Raw genomic sequence first — 17,921 nt, forward strand, 5'->3', positions numbered from 1 at the left:
CTTTCCAGCCCCAGCACAGGGCCTGGCGCAGAGTCAAGCTGAACCACGTTGGTGAAAGAATGAAGGGTGACAGGGGCCCTGAGGGCAGGGCTAGGGTCAGCCTGGATCCTGCGGACAGTGGAAGGCTCTGTGAGGTTGCAGTGGGTGTGAGGTGGGCCCCACGTGGCCTTGGGTGTCCAGGACCCCCAGAACCATTTGCGGAGAAGCCTGTTCCTTCCCTGTGGAACGATCTTGGACCCCTCCTTGGTGATAATGCAATGTCCATAACCACAGGTTCCTACAGGGTTTTGAGAGGGTCATGGCGTGGTCATAGCTCCACCGCAGAAAGGTCTGTTTGGTGCAGAGACAGGGAAGCGCTGAAGGAGGAGGGGGTGGAGGGAGGCTCTGATGGTTGAGCTTGGCAGTGGGAAGATCGGGGATAGGGGAGAAAAGTCACCCCTGGGTCAGGACCAGTGTGTGTGTGTGTGTGTGCGTGTGCGTGTGTGTGTGTGTGTGCGCGCGCGCGCGCCCCTGCATGGGTGCATGTGGGCAGCACTGTGTCCTGAGCCAAGAACAGGAGCTCAGCTAGGGTCTGACCTACAGGCTCAGAGTGTCCAGTGGGGGATGGGGACGGGGCAGGTAAGGGGAGACAGAGAAAAGTCCAGCAGTCCCTGGCCCCTCAAGGCCCACGAAGTAGTAAAATAAAATCAGACACAGCCACTTGCAAAGTAAGTTTTCAGGTAATGAGAGGGTTGTAAAGCGAACAATGCCAATTACAGCCACATTAGCCTGGATTATAAAGCTTCTAAGGGGTGACTCGCACCCCAGGCTTGCTGGGCGGGAATTTCCAGAGAGACCTGGGATCCCAACGGCCAGCTGCCAGGCAGGTGCGGCTCAAGGACCCCCTGGGCTGCCTCCACCGACCCAAGGAGACTGAACACCGGGAGGCAGGAGGGTCCCTATTTTACCGCCAACACACGTACAATTTGGGAAACCTAATATGAGCCTTGCCAGCATGACAGTCTAACTGAAGGAAATGTGTCCCTCCGCGGCTCTTTCTGCAACCCCCCACCCCGCATCCATCACCCTCACCTGACCCGTGGGGGCGGGAGAACCACACAGGTTTGGAGCCAGCCCAGGTTTGCCCTCCCCGGGCTCTGTGACCCTTAGCCAGTCAGCTTCCCTGAGCTGTAGCTTCTGCTTTGGTAAATTGGGGCTATGGGTTCCCTACTTCCTAGCACTGTTTTCAGGATTAAATCAAATATCATGGCATGACCTCTGTGCCTGACTATTGGGCACCGTCATTGGGACTTTAAATGCCCACACCCTGAACCCCAGGAGCCCCTTGCCCTTTCCAGTCGACAATGTTTTGTAGCCTGGCACAATGACAGGAGCCTGTAATTCCAGACATTCAGGAAGCTAGGGCAGGAGAATCACAAGTTGGAGGCCAGCCTGTCTCAGATTTAAAAAGTGAAAAGGGCTGGGGATGCAGCTCAGTAGTAGAGCACTCCTCCGTTAAATCTAAGAACTGAAAAAAAAATAAGTTTTGTAGATGTGTCCAAGGAGGCGCACACAAGAATGTTCCCCGCAGAACCTTACTCGAGGTTGAAAAATCGTAAACAACTGAAGAGGCCATTGGTAGGGGCCTGATTAAATCAGGATCCATCCGTCCTGTGAGTCCTCGGCTGTAATTAGAGTCTGGCAGCTCCTACATGCTGGCTCGGGCACATCCCCACCACGTGGGGCCGCGTGAACAAAGCCAGAGCTGACAACTCCTACAGAACAGCTCCACCTCAGCTCTCAGAACCCCCACAGATGCCCGGTATGTCCCCATAGGTGTGCATAAATGTGATAAGAACCGTGAAGAACGCTGGCATTATCGTGGTGTTGTGACCCTAGAATGGCAGTGACTTGGGAGGCTGAGGCTTGAGGATCATAAGTCTGAGGCAACTTAGCAAGACCCTCCCTGTCTCAAAGTAAAATTAAAAAGGGGGCTGAGGATGTGGCTCAGGCGTAGTGCCCTCGCCTAGCATGTGGTACAGCCTAGGTTTTGACCTCATGTGCCACAGACCTAAATAAAAACAGCAAAGAGGAAAACACTCCCATGTGACCTCGGGGTTACCTCTGAGAGGGGCCTAGGGTGGAGGCTGGGGTGTGGCAGGCACAGCAGAAGGAATACCTCCTTGCTGTAGCTAAAATGCTCTACCACAGCATGTGTCTGTGTCCTCTGCTCAGACACTCGCTCAAAATGGGCCCATGCCAAGTGCAGAGAGTACGGCCTGACCCGCACACTGTCAAGACTCCGCCAAGACCCAGAGGCCAAAATCACGACCACAGTTCAAGGGAGGAGTGAGAAAGGAAGGTGTCTCAGAGCTTCACGTTGATGTCCCCAACACTGAAGTCTGGCTTCAGAGCTGGCCATGCCCCTCTGGGCAAATGACATCCCCTAGCATTGGGCAGCAGGGGCTACACCTCAGCCTGGCTGGGCTGAGGCACAGGCTCACCTCTCCTGGAGGAGCCATCTGCCAAGAGAACTATGGAACTACATAAAAATCCATCCCTGAAATCCCAGAGGCATCCTCAGAGGGGAGCGTGGCCTTTAAATTAGATGGGGAAAAGGCAGGTTTGTCGGTAACTTGATTTCAGGTTAGTGAGGGCTGGAGGCCAGAGCGGTGGCAGCGCCCGGCTGAGGCCTCCCGCGGAAGTCCTGCGGTCCTGGCTGGGAAGGGAACCCAGCCTCACGGAGGATCAGGATTGGAGCCACGGGCACATGTTCCCATGGAAACTCAGCTGCACAGAAGCCTCTGGAATTTTTTTTTTTTTTTTTTTGCTGAGTTGGGGCCACCGCTCCTGCACCCACTTCAGGATCCTGGGCTCGGTTTCCAGGAAGGATTTTCTCATGTTCGCGTGTGTTGGGAGGAGCAGGCGCTAGGGAGGGTGGGTGGCTGAAACCCTCTGGAGCCCCAGACAGGGGCCATGATTTCTAGCCATTTATCACCCTGGAAGAGGCCAAGGGTAAGGAGCCTGCCCGGTCAGAAGTCCTTGAAAAGACTCAGATGCCCTGAGGCTCTGAAGAGCAGGTGGCCTTGGAGGGTGGGCAGGCTGGGCCAGAGGGAGAGTGGGCTGTCCCTCGGGGCAGGGCAGGGGCAGGCAGAGGCCGCATCACTAAGACCCTGAGCCACAGGGCGGCCCTTTGGCCTGGGCCTCCTTCCCTCCTAAGCTCTGTCCACGCTCAGGATGGTGGCAACCACCCTTCCTTGGCGGAGCTCCAAGGACCCCTCCCCCCTGTCCTACTCTATCATCTTCTCCTCTTCCGGGGACCCCCTGGCCCCAGAACCCCTCTCCTCCCTCTCTGCTCTCCTTGCCCACGCTCCGGCCCTGGACAGCTCCCGTCTGTCGCCTGAGCAGGCTGCTTCTCCACAGCTGTGGCGTCCCGCCCAGGGAAGCCTGTCCCCCACTCAGCACACTCCCTGGGCTCTGCCCAGCAGCCTGCTTCTCTGAAGGATGAATCCCGGAGGGAACTGCACCCGCTGAGCCCTGCGAGAGCCAGGGAGTCCTCCACCGTCCTCTCAGACATACCGAGTGGCCTGAGGGTCACTGGAAACCAAGGCTCGGGAGGGCCAGGCCTTGCTAAGTCACACTGTGGCTGGAGGTGGAGCTGGAGGCCAGGAGGCCCAGTGGCCACCCTGCCCTAGAGGGGCAGCTCCTCTCTCTCTCCCGAGTCACAGCTGCTCCCTCGCTGTCTCCTGCTCCCCTGGACCCTGCACCAGCTCACCTGAGGCTCTCAGTCCTGGCGGCCTGGGGCCAGGTGCCCAGTCTTCTGTGCTGCCCACTGGGAGTCCCAGGGCATTCTCCCCCCAGCCTCCCTCCTGTCAAAGGCCCTCTCAGAGTCCCCCCTTCACCCTCTTCCTCCTCTTTCCCCCTCTCTGCTCACTCACTGGAGCCCACGGCACCTGCTGGCCCCCGGCTCTGCACCCATCTGGCAAAGTCTGTGTCCAGAGCTCAGTACTCCAGGGTGTCTCAGGCCACAGACAGGAGCCGGGATTTTATTCCACGTGAAATGGGAACCAGGGGTGGTCTTGAGCAGGGCAGGGATCCTGGAGCTGCTGGGTAGAAGAGACCGTGGGCAGGGCCACTGCAGGGGGCTGTGATGGGGGGCCTGGGCCAGGGCACACTGAAGTCCCTGCCAGGGTCCCCTCACTCCCCTGGAGAAGGCTGGAAAAGCCCAAGTCCCAGTCAGGAGGTCCAGGGGTCAAGGACAGAGAGGCCCAGGAGGCGGGGAGGCAGGCCTGGCCACGAGGCTCCTCTGGTCCTGCTGGCTGCAGTTTTCAGCCCCTGACCCCCACCACAGGCTGCTGGAGGCTGAGCCTGAAGCTGGCTCTGAGCGAGGCTGCTGCCCTCCCTCCACAGGACTGGACCTCACCAAACTCAGCCTCCGCAGCCCAGCCTGGTGATCCTGCTCCGGGCGGCCTAGAGCCAAGTCAGGAGGCCAACGACCATCGTGTGGGCCCAGGGAGGCCCCGTGCCACCTAGCAGAGTGCCTGGGGACATCTGGAGGTCATCAGGGCCACCGTCAGCCTTCCTTTCCCCACAGAGGACCTGACCTGCCGAGCAGGAGGTGCTGACCGAGTGCTGGTGGCCCAGGGCTGCTTGGGTCCCCCACCCTACACGGGGATATCATAGTGGCCTTGAGGCACCCTAGAGACTTCTGGAGCAGCCTGGGAGGTGAGGAAAGAGTGAGCCTGGGGAGGACCCAGGGGGAGGGGACAGATGGCAGCCTGTGTGACCCTGAGCCCGCCTGCCTGGGGAACAGTGGTTCAGCTACCTTGCGGGGCTGCTTCCAGGGTGAGACGAGGAGTCACTTGAGCACCCGGAGGAGCAGACAGGCTCTGGGTCAGGCCCTGGGGAGCCACTGTTCTCCCAGCCTCCACCGCAACACAGAGACCGTCTGCCCATCCAGGGTGGCCAGGCACCACGCCAGGCAGCTGGACTACCCCGGGAAAGGGGAGGGCTGCGGTAGCCGGGGTGGGCACGGTGTCCCATCTGGCTCAACACAGGGGGCAGGAATGGGGCCGAGGACGGGAGTCAGAGGAGGCTGGATGGAGCTGCAGGTGCTGGGCTCAGGACCTGCTAGACAGAGGGTCGTTGGGGGATAGGGTCTTGGGGTGGAAGGGAGGAGCCAGGCCACGGAGACAACCCCGGGAGCCTCGCGGGGAGAGGGGAGAGCTCTGGCCACTCACCCAGCTCCTGCTCAGCTGGGCCTCTGCTGCACCCTAACACACCAGAACCCCCTTCTCAACAGCGTGCACAGGACCCTTTCTGCTCCAGGCCCCAGTCTGACGACAACCGCTTGCACATCCTCAGCCTGCGTATCTGCCCACTGAGCCCCGTCTTGAGCCCCGTGCTTCCCATGCCAGCCTCCTCCTCTGGGCAGGTGGGGTGTTCACCTCTCCCGCCTTGCGCTCAGCACCGATGGGGGCCCTCGCTGTGTTCTCTCGGAGGACTCATGGGCTGCGCAGCAAGATGCCGGCTGGCACCAGGTGAGCCACACACACGGCTCTGTGGGCAGGCAAGGGTGAGGAGGCCTTCAGGAAGAGGCTGGGTCCAAGCGAGCCCCCAGGGACTGAGCAGCACTTCGCCAGCTGCAGCAGGGGAGGGAGATGGGACAGCCCAGGAAGGACCTGAAGATGGGAAGCACTTGTCTGGGTGCAGGATGGGGGCGGGCGGCCACGGCCGGCCGGAGGGCCTCGGGTGTGAGGCTGAGGCCATGGGGCGGGCCCTCACTCAGGTCAAGTTCTTGGGTTCAGGTCAAGGCCACACCCTGGGCTTCTGATCCAGGACAAGCCCCACGGCTGGTAGAACCTGGCCTAGAGATTTTCATAGACCAGGTTCAATTCCCTGTCGTCCTCAAACCTCCGCAGCCTCTCCTGGGAAAGAAGGAGTGGGGAGGAATAGAAAGAGGGAGAAAGGAAGGGGTGGGGAGAGAGGAAGGGGTGGGGAGAGAGAGGAAGGGGTGGAGAGAGAGGAAGAAGAGATAAGAAAAAAGAGAAAGGGATAAAGAAGTTAGGAAAGAGAGAAGGAAGGAAGGAAGGAACATTAGGTAGGTAAAAGTGAACTTGCAGTAATTTAGTTTTCATGGGAGGCAAACACATCACTTCCTGCCCCCCACCCCAAGGCCACCCCACTAGCCTCTCCTGTCACCACGCTGCTACCCCTGCCCCTGCCCTCCAACTACATCGGCCCCCTGCCTGCCTTGGGGCTTCCCTGCATGCTCTGCCCCACGCACCCCACTCCCTGACTCCCTCCCCCTCACCTTGTAGGGCTCAGGGTCTCAGGGAGCCCTCCCTGCCCCCAGCCCTGGCCTGGGCCCTTCTTGGAACCCACCCCTCACCATGGGACTTTGTATGTCTCTGCGTGTCCGTGGGGTCAGTGACTTTGTTCTTACAGGCCAAGGCTCCCAGAGGACAGGGACATACCTCACTCCTCTGTCCAGCACCCAGGGACTGGACAATGGTAGGCACTGCCTGACATCTTTAGGGGTCCTCGAGGCCCTGCTTATCAGGGCCTAATCTGGAGCTTGAGAATGAGATTCACCATGCAGTCCCAACCTGGGCTGGGGGGGCACCCTGCACACCCTGCCAGCTCTTCCATGGTGCCTGGGGACCCCCCCTTGGGGGCTCCTATCCTGGCTTGACACCCTTTGCACTTTATAACATTCAAAGCTCCGGTGCGGGTGTTACTCTTTTGGGTTCTGGGATGGATAGTGTTGCAGGAAAACATCACTCATCCACTTTGCAGATGAGCAAACTGAGGTTAAAGAGAGAAAGTGTGATTGAGTAATTGACCCGAGGCCCCATCATGGTCCCAGCAGAGCCCTGACCAGGCCACCCAACCTGGCACAAACTCAGACTCCAGCTCTAAATTAGCAAAGCCCAGCCTGGGGACATCTACGTTCCCAGCACTGTCGACCAGATTGGCCGGTGTAGACACTGCGCTGTGCCCCCCAGGGGTAGCTCTAATGGCCACACTCATGGTGCCCACTCCTGGGCAGCCCTCTCAGCACAGCCGTCTCTCCTTGTGGCAATTTTGTGAGGTGGAGACTGTTTTAACTCTTCAGTTACAGACCAGGAGACAGCCCAGGGAAGGTAGTACCTTGGTCAGGGATGCACAGCTGCTAGGGGTGGCTCGGAAGTCGGAACCCCCTTTGCCTTGGGAGGGGGCTGGGAGACAACAGCTGGGGTGAGTTCTGCCATCTCCGCAGCCCCACTGTACAGATGAGAAGGTAGGGGCCCTGGAGAGCCGGGCCTGGCCTGCGCCCCAGCCTCCGCATACCTGGGAGGGGCGGTTCCTGGCCGAGGGTGGGCTGCTGGCCTCGCTCTCGATGTAGGCGTAGACCTCGGGCTCGGGGTGCTCCAGGGCCTGCGGGAGAAAGACAGGGCGCAGGTCAGAGGCAGGTGCAGGGGAGCCGCAGCCCCAGCAGCCAGCCTCTCTGCCTGTCACTGTCCCGTCGTGTTGCGGGAGCCCAGGGGCAGGCAGTGCCATGCTGGAGTGGCCACACTGCCCCACGCACTGACCCACCAGGCCGTCTCTGCCACCTCACCTGCTCCCCTGCTCGCCCAGGGCCACGTCCTCTCTGCTCCAACCACTCCCTCAAGGACCTCAGCAGAGTGTGTGCTGGGCCCCGGGTCCAGACGCCCACTCACCTTGCAAGACGAGGGTCCCTGTCTGCCCCACCAGCCTGCCTGTCCTTGCCCTTGAGGGCACGGCCACCAGCAGCTCCTGGGTGACACTCACACCCACTGCTCCCTTGGGCACCCACCTGGCATCCGCCTCACTCCTGGTTCAAAGTCCTTACCCCTTCAAGGGTCCCAAGCCCACCCCACCAGCCTCTCCTGCCATCCACACCGTTAGGCCTCCCCCTGACCCACTGCCCATCGGGGGCTCACGGATAACCCAGGGTCCTTTGCGGCCACACTCCCCACCCGTCAAGCCTGGATCCTGGGGGGAGTCTGGAGCCCAGCTCCGGCTCTCGGTGCACCCCCCCCATCATTTTCCTTGTACTCCTCCGCTGCCCCTCCCAGCCACCTGGTTCCAGCCATTCCCACTCCCCATTCTGACCACAGCCCACGCAGCCCAAGGCTCCCTGGTGAATGGGGAGCAGCACTGGGGCCAGGGCTGGGAGCCTGGCCTCGAGGCCCCCTGTACTCAGTTCCATCAGAGACTGGCTCTCCCCAGGCTCCTGCCAGACTGGGAGCCCCTGAGGCAGGGACTGTGTCTGGTTTGTCTCTGATTCCTGAACCTAAGCTGCTCTTGGCACAATGAGAGCACCACCAAGTCAACTATGAAGGGGCCACCTCCCTCATTTGGGAGTATCCCAGGGTCACACTCTCTTGGCCCAACCTCCAGAGGCCTGACCACAGACCTTAAGGTAGTAGAGAAAACCAGGCTTTGACGCCAGATGAGACCAAGTTCAACTCCTAGTTCTAATATTTGCCAGCCAAGGGCAAACCCTTAAAAAAAAAAAACTCTATGCCTCAGTTTCTGCATCTATAAATGGGGGCTATCTTGAGGTCCAATGCAGGATTAAATGAGATATTATACACAAGGGGACCAACACAGAATTGGGCAAATAGTAGGTGCTTAATGAGCAGTGATTGAATGTCTTGAAGAAAGATATAATTGTCCTCCTCCCTCTGAAGCCCTAGCCTGGACTCACCCCAGACCTCACTGGGCTGCAGAGCAGAGCCCCCCAACAGCCTGAGCAAGAGGCAGCAGCCTTCCCTTCCCTGAGTGTACGTGTCATATGGATGCCGGCTGGTTGCCAAGGAGGCGGTTTCCCTGGCAACAGTCAAGCAGGGGTTGCTGAGGCAGGCTGGAGAGACAGGTGGTGCTCAGAGGCAGGAGGAGGGCGGGGAGGTGGGAGGGGAGGAGGGCGGGTGGCGCTGAGGAGCAGCGGGGCATGAAAACCCGCGTAATCAACCATTTGGCACTTGGGAGACCTCGCACTTCAAGGGCATCTGACACAGGGATGCTGGGGTTCCCCAGAGGTCCTGTTTAGGGGATCTCTGAACCAGAAAGAGCGTGGGTCTTGGGAGAGAGGTTTCTAACCTGCCTCCTTCCCGAGGAGGAACCCAAGGGAAGGAAACTTCCAAGGCCTTCTCTGACCCGTGCGGGTCCTCGCGCCTGTCCAAAGACCCAGGACGAGGTGTGCTGCTCAGTGGCCTGCACTTCCCACCCCTCCCCCAGGCCCGGGCCTCTCAGGTCTGATAGGACGGACAGCCCTTCTGGGCTGGGCATTTCTGGTTGCAGAGCGGGGAGAAGCAGCCTCCTTGCCACACCTCAGCTGGGTGGCAGGTCTGGGTCACAGGTGGCTCCTTCTGCCCCACCCAGTACATGTGGGCTGCCTAGCACAGGTGATCCCCAGAGGCCGGGGCTATCCGAGCCAGAGAAGAGCACTTGCCCTGCGACCCTGCAGGCCTCAGACCCACAGAGTGAGCATTCTGTGGCCAGGGCGGGTGCAAATGTGGGGCCGAGAGCAGCAGGGATGGCCACCAGCAGCTGCGAGTGCAGCCTGTGGCAAGGCCTGACCGGCGAGTCTGACTGCAGCAGCAGGCTGTGGAACACAGGGTGCTGCCTTGTCAGCGGACACCCTGACAAGGCCAGGCGCCCTCCCTCCACTGTGCCTGCTGGGAGGAGGCAGGGCTGGCCTCTCAGTGGGTTGCCCGTGGGCTGTGCCGGGCAGTGGTCATTGGTCTAAGACTCAGGTCCTAAGGCCTTTTGCCTTCTGCTGCCCAGGGTAATGGTGCTGACCTGCATGGTCACCAGCCAAGCCAAGCTGTGGCGTCAGTGCCAAGGCCATCGTCCTGGTGGGCTGAGGCAGGGCGGAGTCAGCTGCCTGGGGCCTGGTGCTGGGTCCCTGGGTGAGAGCTGAGGGTGCTGCATAGAAAGAGCTGACTCTAGGGAGAAAGAGCACCTGCTCTAGGTCGGGGCTCACGCGTCTGAAGTGAGTAGTCCCCTGCTCTGACGCCGTGGGGACGGCTTTTCCAGCACTGTGTCCCAGTTGGGTGTTAGAAAGGCCCTTTGGAGGCAAAGAGGAGCAGGGAGGGCTGGAAGAGAGAGCAGGAAGGGGACACGGCCAGGCGGAGGGGCGGAGCTGAGGGGAGGGTCCACGCTGGCCACGATGTCCCTCTGTCCTGCACCCCGGCCACCCTGCAAAGGAAGAGACGATTCTGAGCACCTCTGTGCGCGGGGCGCTGGCTGCTGTGGGGCGGGAAGGAGGCTCCAGTCAGAGACGGAGAAAGGCCACAGGGTCTGGCTGGGGGTGAGGGAAGGAGAGGTCAGGAGAGCACCGGGAAGGCCTCGAGCAGAAAGCCGGAGGGAGACGCCCGGGCAGCAGAAGAGCCAGCATGGGGCGCTGCAGTGGGTGGGCAGCACGCGGGGACATGAGCGCTTGGAGGTCGTGAGCTCTGACTTCAGGTGCCAGGGAGCTTCCAAAGGACCATGTGACTTTGAGAATTACTTCAAGGACTCCATGTGCAGGGATCAGGAGGGACTGGGCCCCAGCTCCTGGGCTCTAAACCCGCGTGCCTCCTCCTGGGCTCTCCGAGGGCCTTGCTGAGGGGGGCTTCTCGCGCACATCCACCTGCCCTCCCTCCCTCTTCCCTCACTGGGATGACACCTGCCCTGCAGTCTGTTGGCCCTCCCAGGAGTCCCCAGCTCCTCGCCGCCTCCCCTCTCAGGGACTTCTCTACAAGATCGCGGCTCCTCTAGTCCCCCTTGCCCCTCGGGGACCTCGCCACCAAGGCTCTGAGCAGAGGGGCACGACCTGTCAGTGGTTTAATGGGATCGCTCTGGCTGCTGCCATCCTAGGCAGACTGGGGACAAGGATAAAAATAGGCCACTGATTAGAGACCCACAGCAGCTCTCCAGGCAAGGGGCGGGGGAGGCCAGAGCAGAACCGGATCTGGATACGGTTTGAAGCAAGGTTTGCCGATGGGTCAGATTTGGGCGGTGATCAAAAGAGAGAAGGAAAGGACAGCTTCAAAATGTCTAGCCTGAGCCACAGGAGAACAGAGCATCGTTTCCTACGACGGGAAGGGCTGGAGGGAGATGCGCTTGTTGGCTAAAGAATTGGAGCTTGGTTGGAGGTGGATGCCCATTAGACATCCAAGTGAGGAGGGTCTGGCCTCCAGAGATGTCCTGGCTGGAGATACAAACTTGGAGGTAGGTGTTCAGCACCTTGAGGCCAAGTGAGGTCACCCGGAGAGGGGAGTGAGGAGCAAAGTCAGGGGTCCCAGCACTGGGCTCTGATGGTCACTCAATGTCCTGGAAGTGGGGACTGAGGAAGTGGGGCAGTGAGCCAGGGCAGGCTCAGGAGAGAGCAGAATGTCCCAGAATCAAGTGAAGACAGTATCAAGGGGGCTGGGGATGTGGCTCAAGCGGTATCGCGCTTGCCTGGCATGCATGCAGCCCGGGTTCAGTCCTCAGCACCACATACAAACAAAGTGTTGTGTCTGCCGGTAACTAAAAAAAATAAATATTAAAAAAAAAAAAGACAGTATCAAGGAGGAGGGAGAACTCAGTGGTATCAGTTGCTGTTGATTCTTCAAGGAAGAGGAGAACCAAGAACTGCCTGCTGGATTTCACAATTTGGAGTCATGGGTGTCCCGGAGGAGGGAGACTGTTCTCTGATTATGACAGAATCATCCAGAAATAAAAAACAGAATGATCACTGGGTGTGGTGGCGCATGCCTATAATCCCAGCTGCTTGGGAGGCTGAGGCAGGAGGATCATGGGTTCAAAGCTAGCCTCAGCAATAGTGAGGCACTAAGCAACTCAGTGAGGCCCTGACATTAAATAAAATACAAAATGGGGCTGGGGATGTGGCTCAGGGGTTGAGTGCCCCTGGGTTCAATCTCCAGTACCAAAAAAAAAAAACCCAGAAAGATCTCCAGAAAATAATAATAATTAAACCCTTGTAAAGTAAGCAAAACAGTTTTAAATAACCAGAAGGGCAAGGAAGAATTCTCAATGGGAAGTTTAGATTGAAAGATCATAAAAGTATGACATATCCAAAATCTTATGGGGCTGGGGATGGAGTTAAGTGATAGAGTGCTTGCTTCACATGAGAACGTCCTGGTTTGATCCTCAGTATCGAAAACAACAACAACAAAAATAGAATCTCCCCTGAATCTTTATGGGATGAAGTTAAAGCCATACTTAAGGTGAAGTTCATAGCCTGAAATGCACAAATTAGAAAAGAATGATCAAAAACTAAGTAGCTGGGCACAGTGGCACACACCTATAATCCCAGCAACTCAGGAGGCTGAGGCAGGAGGATCAAAAGTTCTGGGCTACTTAGTGAGACCCTGTCTCAAAATAAAAAATTAAAAGGACAGGGGATGTAGTTCAGTGGTAGAGCACCCCTGGGTTCAGTGCCCAGTACTGCCCAAAAAGAAGAAGAAGAAGAAAGAGAATTTAAAAATCCTTCCCAGAGGTCTTAGGCAGTACAATAAAGTAGGGGAGAGAAAAGGAGGTGGGAAGATTAGAAAGAAAAAAGTCAAATTTTGATGATTCATAGAGGACATGAATAGGCTCCAAGAAAATCCAAAGGAATCTACAGAGAAAGTATCAGAATTAATGAGTAAATTCAGCAAGATCACTCTATATAATGCCAATATGCAAATCAATCACATCTCTGCATACCAGCAGTAGGCGACTTGAAGACAGAGGTTGTACCTGTGCCCTAAAGCCTCATCAAGAGGGTTCATGACACCATCGGCGTAGTCTATGACAGTGCTGGGCGCATAGTAGGCACACAGCCAACGTCTCCTGAGACCATTCTGATTGTTGTTAATGTCATTTTTCTTTGCCCAGGTCCAGTCCCAGCCGGTGGACCCTTGTCTCAAGGGCTTAGCAAAGTCCCGTGGTCTCTTCTCACACCTCCTTTCTGGTCCTGAACCCCTCCTGGGACCTGCAGACAGTTGGGCCTCTGCCACACTCTCGAGTCAGCTGACCCCCAGAGGATACTGCACACAGGCAGCAAGATGCTTCAGTTGAAAGAGAGTCTCCTCCATTAAAAACAACCTTAGAGAAGGCTATTTATTCATGTGGAAAAATATTCATGAGAGATTGTAACATGGGGAAGCTGCAAACTCCAATTTTCTTTTCTTTTTTTTTTTTTTTAAGAAAAGTGCCAGGCGTGGTGGCACAGGCCTGTCCTCCTAGCTATTTGGGAAGGTGAGGCAGGAGGATCCTGAGATCAAGGCCAGCCTGGGCAACTTGGTAAGACCCTGTTGCAAAAAAAAAGACTGGGGATGTAGCTCAGCAGGGGAGTGCTTCCCTAGCAGGGGCAAGGCCCTGAATTCATCTCCAATATCACAAAAGAAAAATAAGAAAGGTCTAGGAGCTGGGGGTGTAGCTCAGCGGGAAGCTCAGGTGTGAGGCCCTGGGTTCGATGCCTAGCATGAAAAAAGTGAGTGCATATATAGGTCCCTTTCTATGCATTTATAGAAAAATATATATATATACACATATATGTACATATATACACTCCTCCGTGTGTGTGTGTGTGCATATCTGTGTGCACGTGGAGGCAAAGGTGTGCCCACCAACAGCGGACACCAGTGCCCTCGTAGGGGAGTCCCACCAGTGGCTGGGCGACGGAGCCCCTGTGGGGGAGTCTGAGGCCACATGTGAAGGAGCAGCTGGCGGGAACCCTGGGGGCGAGGCGAGGGCCCTTTGAGAACTGCTGCGTTCTGGGAGCTGTTAACGCTGCCCCACGGCCACCACCCGGTCCTCCGCCAGCGCTGCCGTGAATGTGCTCCACGTGGGGTTTTGTGGCATCGGATGAAGCCCCGATTCCGCTGTGAATCAGTGGCGGGGACAGGAGCAGCGGAGGCTGAGAATGCCCGCCTGGGGAGGCCGCGACCCTGCAGGGCTCTGAACCCCCAGGCCCACAGGGAAGGGAGCCCAGCCCCGGCGGCTCTGGGTCCCACAGGACGGAGACCGGCTGACACTGGTGGCGTTTGTTCTCCACCTTCCCCACAGTGAGCACGGGCTTCCCAACTGGCAAAGAAGGTTCTCGCCCTCCTCAGCCCCAGCCCCAGGGGCAGGCCTCGTGCTGCGGGTGGGGAGGCAGGGCCTCCTCTGCCTCTCCCCCACCAGAATGATGAAGACCCTGGTGGAAAACGCTTGCGACACAACAGGGTGTGGACGCAGGGTCCCAGCTGTGTCCCGGCTGTGACGGCGAGGACAGAGGCAAAGCCTGAGGCGGGGAAGGCAGAGTGAACAGTGGGAAATCACCCGTCTAGCGGGTGGCGGGCGCCTGGCCTCTTCTTCTCATGGTTTTTGCTGTTGTTGCCTCAGTGTTTGTGCAATCAGAACAGGAAGAGGCTGTGAGCCAGTGGACGTCATTGGTCAGAAGGAAATTTCTTCATTCCCCACCAAGTCTTTCCCTCACTGCCCCTGGTTCCAGAAGTGGAGGGGGTGCCAGGGAGGGTGTCTCCCTGTGCAGGCCCACCAGGGGCCCATGCATGGGCTCCCCTTTCACCTTCACAGACATTTCACAGGTAGGAATTCCTGTGCCCATTTTTCAGATGAGGAGCTTGAGGTTCAGACAGGTCCACAGCTGGCACGGACTGAGCCGGGAAGTTGGACCCTGAATGAGGCCCGAGCGAGGTGGAGGAGCCCAGGCCCTGGGACTCACCGTGTAGATGGATTCAGCCGAAGCCTGCGTGGGTCTGCTGGCCGAGCCTGGATCCGGGTGCTCCTTGGTGGTGTGCTTTTCTGGAACCAGCATCTGTTTCTGTGGAGAGAAAGGAGCAGGCTGCTGGGGTTGGGATGAGCAGCTCCCGGTCCCTCTACCTCACAAACCACCAGGAGAAAGGGTGGCAGACGTCACAGACCACGCAGAAATCCATCACTCACACCTTCCACCCGGCCTCCAGCACCTACAGGCCACCACGTGTGTGCCCGCGAGTGCCCGCGCTTAGGAACCCAAACCCACGGGGGCAGAGGATTGGCACAGGAGAGGCAGGGGCTGCAGGGCCTGGTGCCAGCGTGGCAGGACCCAGACCTGGAGCTGAGACTGTGGGTGGGCCCAAGCACGTGCCAGTCAGCTGGGCCTCAGGTCCCTCTGCCCCTTCCTGGCTCTGGCCTGGAGCAGGCCATGCCCCGCCCACCCCTGGCCTCCAGAAATAGCCCTCCTTTTTGAGACTGTTCAAGTGTTGAAGCGACGGCGAGGGCGAGCCCGGGGCGGCCAGCATACCCTGTCAGGCGGAGATGCAGCCTTCCTGGCCTCCTGGCCTCCAGGGCCTTTGGAGAGACGGACAGTGAACCGACCGCGCTACCAAAATGTGGTGCGTGAGCTGAGGGGATCGAAAAGGAGGAAACCAGAGGCCCTCCGAGGCCATGTTGGCAGGATCTGAAGAATCCATCAGCCAGGAGTGGGGCGCGTCCCAGGCACAGGGACCAGCACGCACCGGGCCTGAGGGGAGGTCAGCGCGGCCGGCAGGTGGACCTGCCCAAGGTCAGGACGGCTGCGTGGACGGTGTGGGGGGACGGAGGGCAGCGAGCGGAGCCCCCGAGACACTGGTGGAGCCGGGCCGGCCTGGGGAAGGCCAAGGGCCTGGGGAAGGCCAAGGGCCTGGGGAAGGCCAAGGGCTGGCGACAGCCGAAGGCGCAGAGGGGGCGGCCGGACGACCCCTCATCGCAGGCACCACGCTGCTAAGAGTGGAGCGACACCGCCTCGTCGTGGGGCAGGAGCTAATTAAAAACCCTGGCGGCCTGCCAACCCAGCCCATTTACTCGGGATTAGCTCTGAGAGCCACTTAACTCCCAGGCAGCAGACGGCGCCGCCCCAGTCCCAGCGCTGTAATGGCTGGGAACACGGAGCCGGGCCCGTCAACCAACCTGCAGCCAACCAGCCCTCCGTCCCCTCTGCTCTGCACAGGAGGAAGTGAAGGCTCAGAGAGGGCAGGGGCCTTGCCAAGGCCGCACAGCCGGGAAGCATCTGAGGCAGCACTCGAACCCAGGCCCGCGTTCCACCGAGACGCTGACCGACTTCACCTGGAGGTGTTCTCCACCTGTCTTGCTGAATGGCAGGTCTCACGGACAGGGTTGGACAGGCGCTGGCATGTGTGCGGTACTTTACAGTTGACAAAGACCCCTGGGACTTGTCCTTATTCTCATTTAATTCTTGTCACAGCCTGAGGAGGTGGGCATGGATGGCTCACCTAACCAAGAGGAGACTGAGGCTTGTCCAGCCGGGAAATGGCTGCCCTCCGAGCAGGCCTAGGGGTCCTGTCCTCAAATCCCCTGCACTGCAGCCTCTGGAGGCCACCATTTCTGTCAGAGGTGATGGTCACCCCGGGCACCTCGGTGCCTCTTCTTGTCAAGACAACTGGGATCCCAGTCCTCTCCCCGGCGAGCCAGCCGGCCCGGGGTGGCCAAGGGTGGGGGATGGGAGCTCCCAGGCAGGGCTCTCCTGGGGTCCCCTGGGACCAGCTGTTCGGAAAGTGTGGCCCCTGGATGCCAGACACCTCCCCAGGCGCACGCTGGACCTGGCTGGGCACGGAGGACACCATGGTGTGGCCTCCTGGGCCTCCTTGTGGGTGGGTGGGGTCGTCCCTGACATCCAGGGAGGCGAGTGCCCCTGGGGGTCCCAGGACGGAGCCCCAAGCCTGCAGGCGAGTTGGTGTGCAGAGGAGCAGGGCGGGAAGGGGAAGGAGAGCCGGGAGGCTGCCAGGCAAGGTCACAAAAGGTCGAGCCGTGTCTTGACCCTGTGGACAGCGGATCCACCAGGGCAGGGAGTGGTCAGGTTTGCATTTTGTAGGCTCCCTCTGGTCCCCCAGGGGCAGGGTGATCGGAGGTTGGGGCAGTGGGGAGAAGGTGGGGGGGCCTCCCAGCGGGGGCTCAGGAAGCCTGGGCCCGGCAGAGGGGGCTCCGTGGGAGAGCAGATGGGGGCCACTTTGCTGTCGTCGCAGGTGTGAGAGGCTCTGTCCCTGGAGCCAGCTCTGCCGGGTCAAGCTGTGGGCGTTTGTGCTTTCAAAGGTGATTTTTTTTGTACCAGGGATTGACCCCCAGGAGCACTTAACCACTGAGCCACACCCCAGCCCTTTTCATATTTATTTAGAGACAGGGTCTCACTGAGTTGCTGAGGCTGGCTTTGAACCTGAGCTCCTCCTGCCTCAGCCTCCTGAGCTGCTGGGATTCCAGGCGAGGGCCACTGTGCCCGGCTTCTCAATGGTGATCTCCAAGTGGAGAAGCCAGCCAGGGCAGCCCCCCGGCCGTGCCCCGCTCCGCACACCAGGGCTGATGCTGCCTGTGGCTCGGGAAGCCTGGCCACCCTTAGTGTCCTCCTCTAAAGTAGGAGGGATGGTGCTGCCTTGCCCATGTTGTGCCCGGTCACCTCCAAGTCACTTCTGGTGTCAGTGTGCCTGTCACCTGTCATTCCACCCACAAGCCCTGACTAGGTGCCAGGGCTCCCCAGGACACACCAAGTCCCCACCCTGCAGGGGCCGTGCTCTGGAGGAGCGAGCCGTGTGAACCCAGAAGCCAGCACGGTCAGCGGAGGACGGGAGGCAGAGGGGGAGGCAGAGGCCTGTGTTCCAGAAGAGGGGTGATAGGTTGTGGGACCAGGTGGGCAGCAAGGGAGAAGGGGCTGGCCCTGGGCAGCCTGTGGGGTCAGATGGGCTGAGAGGGGAGGAATACAAGCCCAAGGCTTGGGCCTGAGGGTCTGGTGCCCGAGGCCATTGGCTGAGATGCGGAAGACTGCAGGGTGTGGCGGGGTGAGGGGGTGGGGGGCGTCAGAGGGCTGCTCTGGACATCAGATGGGGAGGCCTTGGGCTCCACACAGCGCCCTGGGGGGAGCTCGGAGGGCTATGGGGGTGTCGCGGATGCATGGGGAATGTAGCCCCCGGAACAGAGTCCCCCCCAGGGAA

At 59.3% G+C, this 17,921-nt stretch overlaps 1 protein-coding gene across 1 annotated transcript in view; it reads right to left on the minus strand.

The window, feature by feature from the left end:
* Nucleotides 1-3,995: 3,995 nt before the first annotated feature.
* The window catches only part of Nfam1 (NFAT activating protein with ITAM motif 1), a 31,437-nt gene continuing 17,511 nt past the window's right edge, over nucleotides 3,996-17,921 (minus strand). The window contains exons 4-6 of the mRNA XM_046429636.2: nucleotides 14,687-14,785; nucleotides 7,312-7,398; nucleotides 3,996-5,906 (exon numbers count right to left, since the gene is read on the minus strand). Coding sequence (XP_046285592.1) covers nucleotides 5,847-5,906; nucleotides 7,312-7,398; nucleotides 14,687-14,785 — 246 coding nt within the window. The 3' untranslated portion in view covers nucleotides 3,996-5,846. The remainder of the gene's footprint in view (nucleotides 5,907-7,311; nucleotides 7,399-14,686; nucleotides 14,786-17,921) is intronic.

Source organism: Marmota monax, unplaced genomic scaffold (genome assembly GCF_021218885.2).
Source record: "Marmota monax isolate L192 unplaced genomic scaffold, Marmota_monax_Labrador192_F-V1.1 WCK01_AAM20220418_F8-fsc00051, whole genome shotgun sequence".
Taxonomy (NCBI): Eukaryota; Metazoa; Chordata; class Mammalia; order Rodentia; family Sciuridae; genus Marmota; species Marmota monax.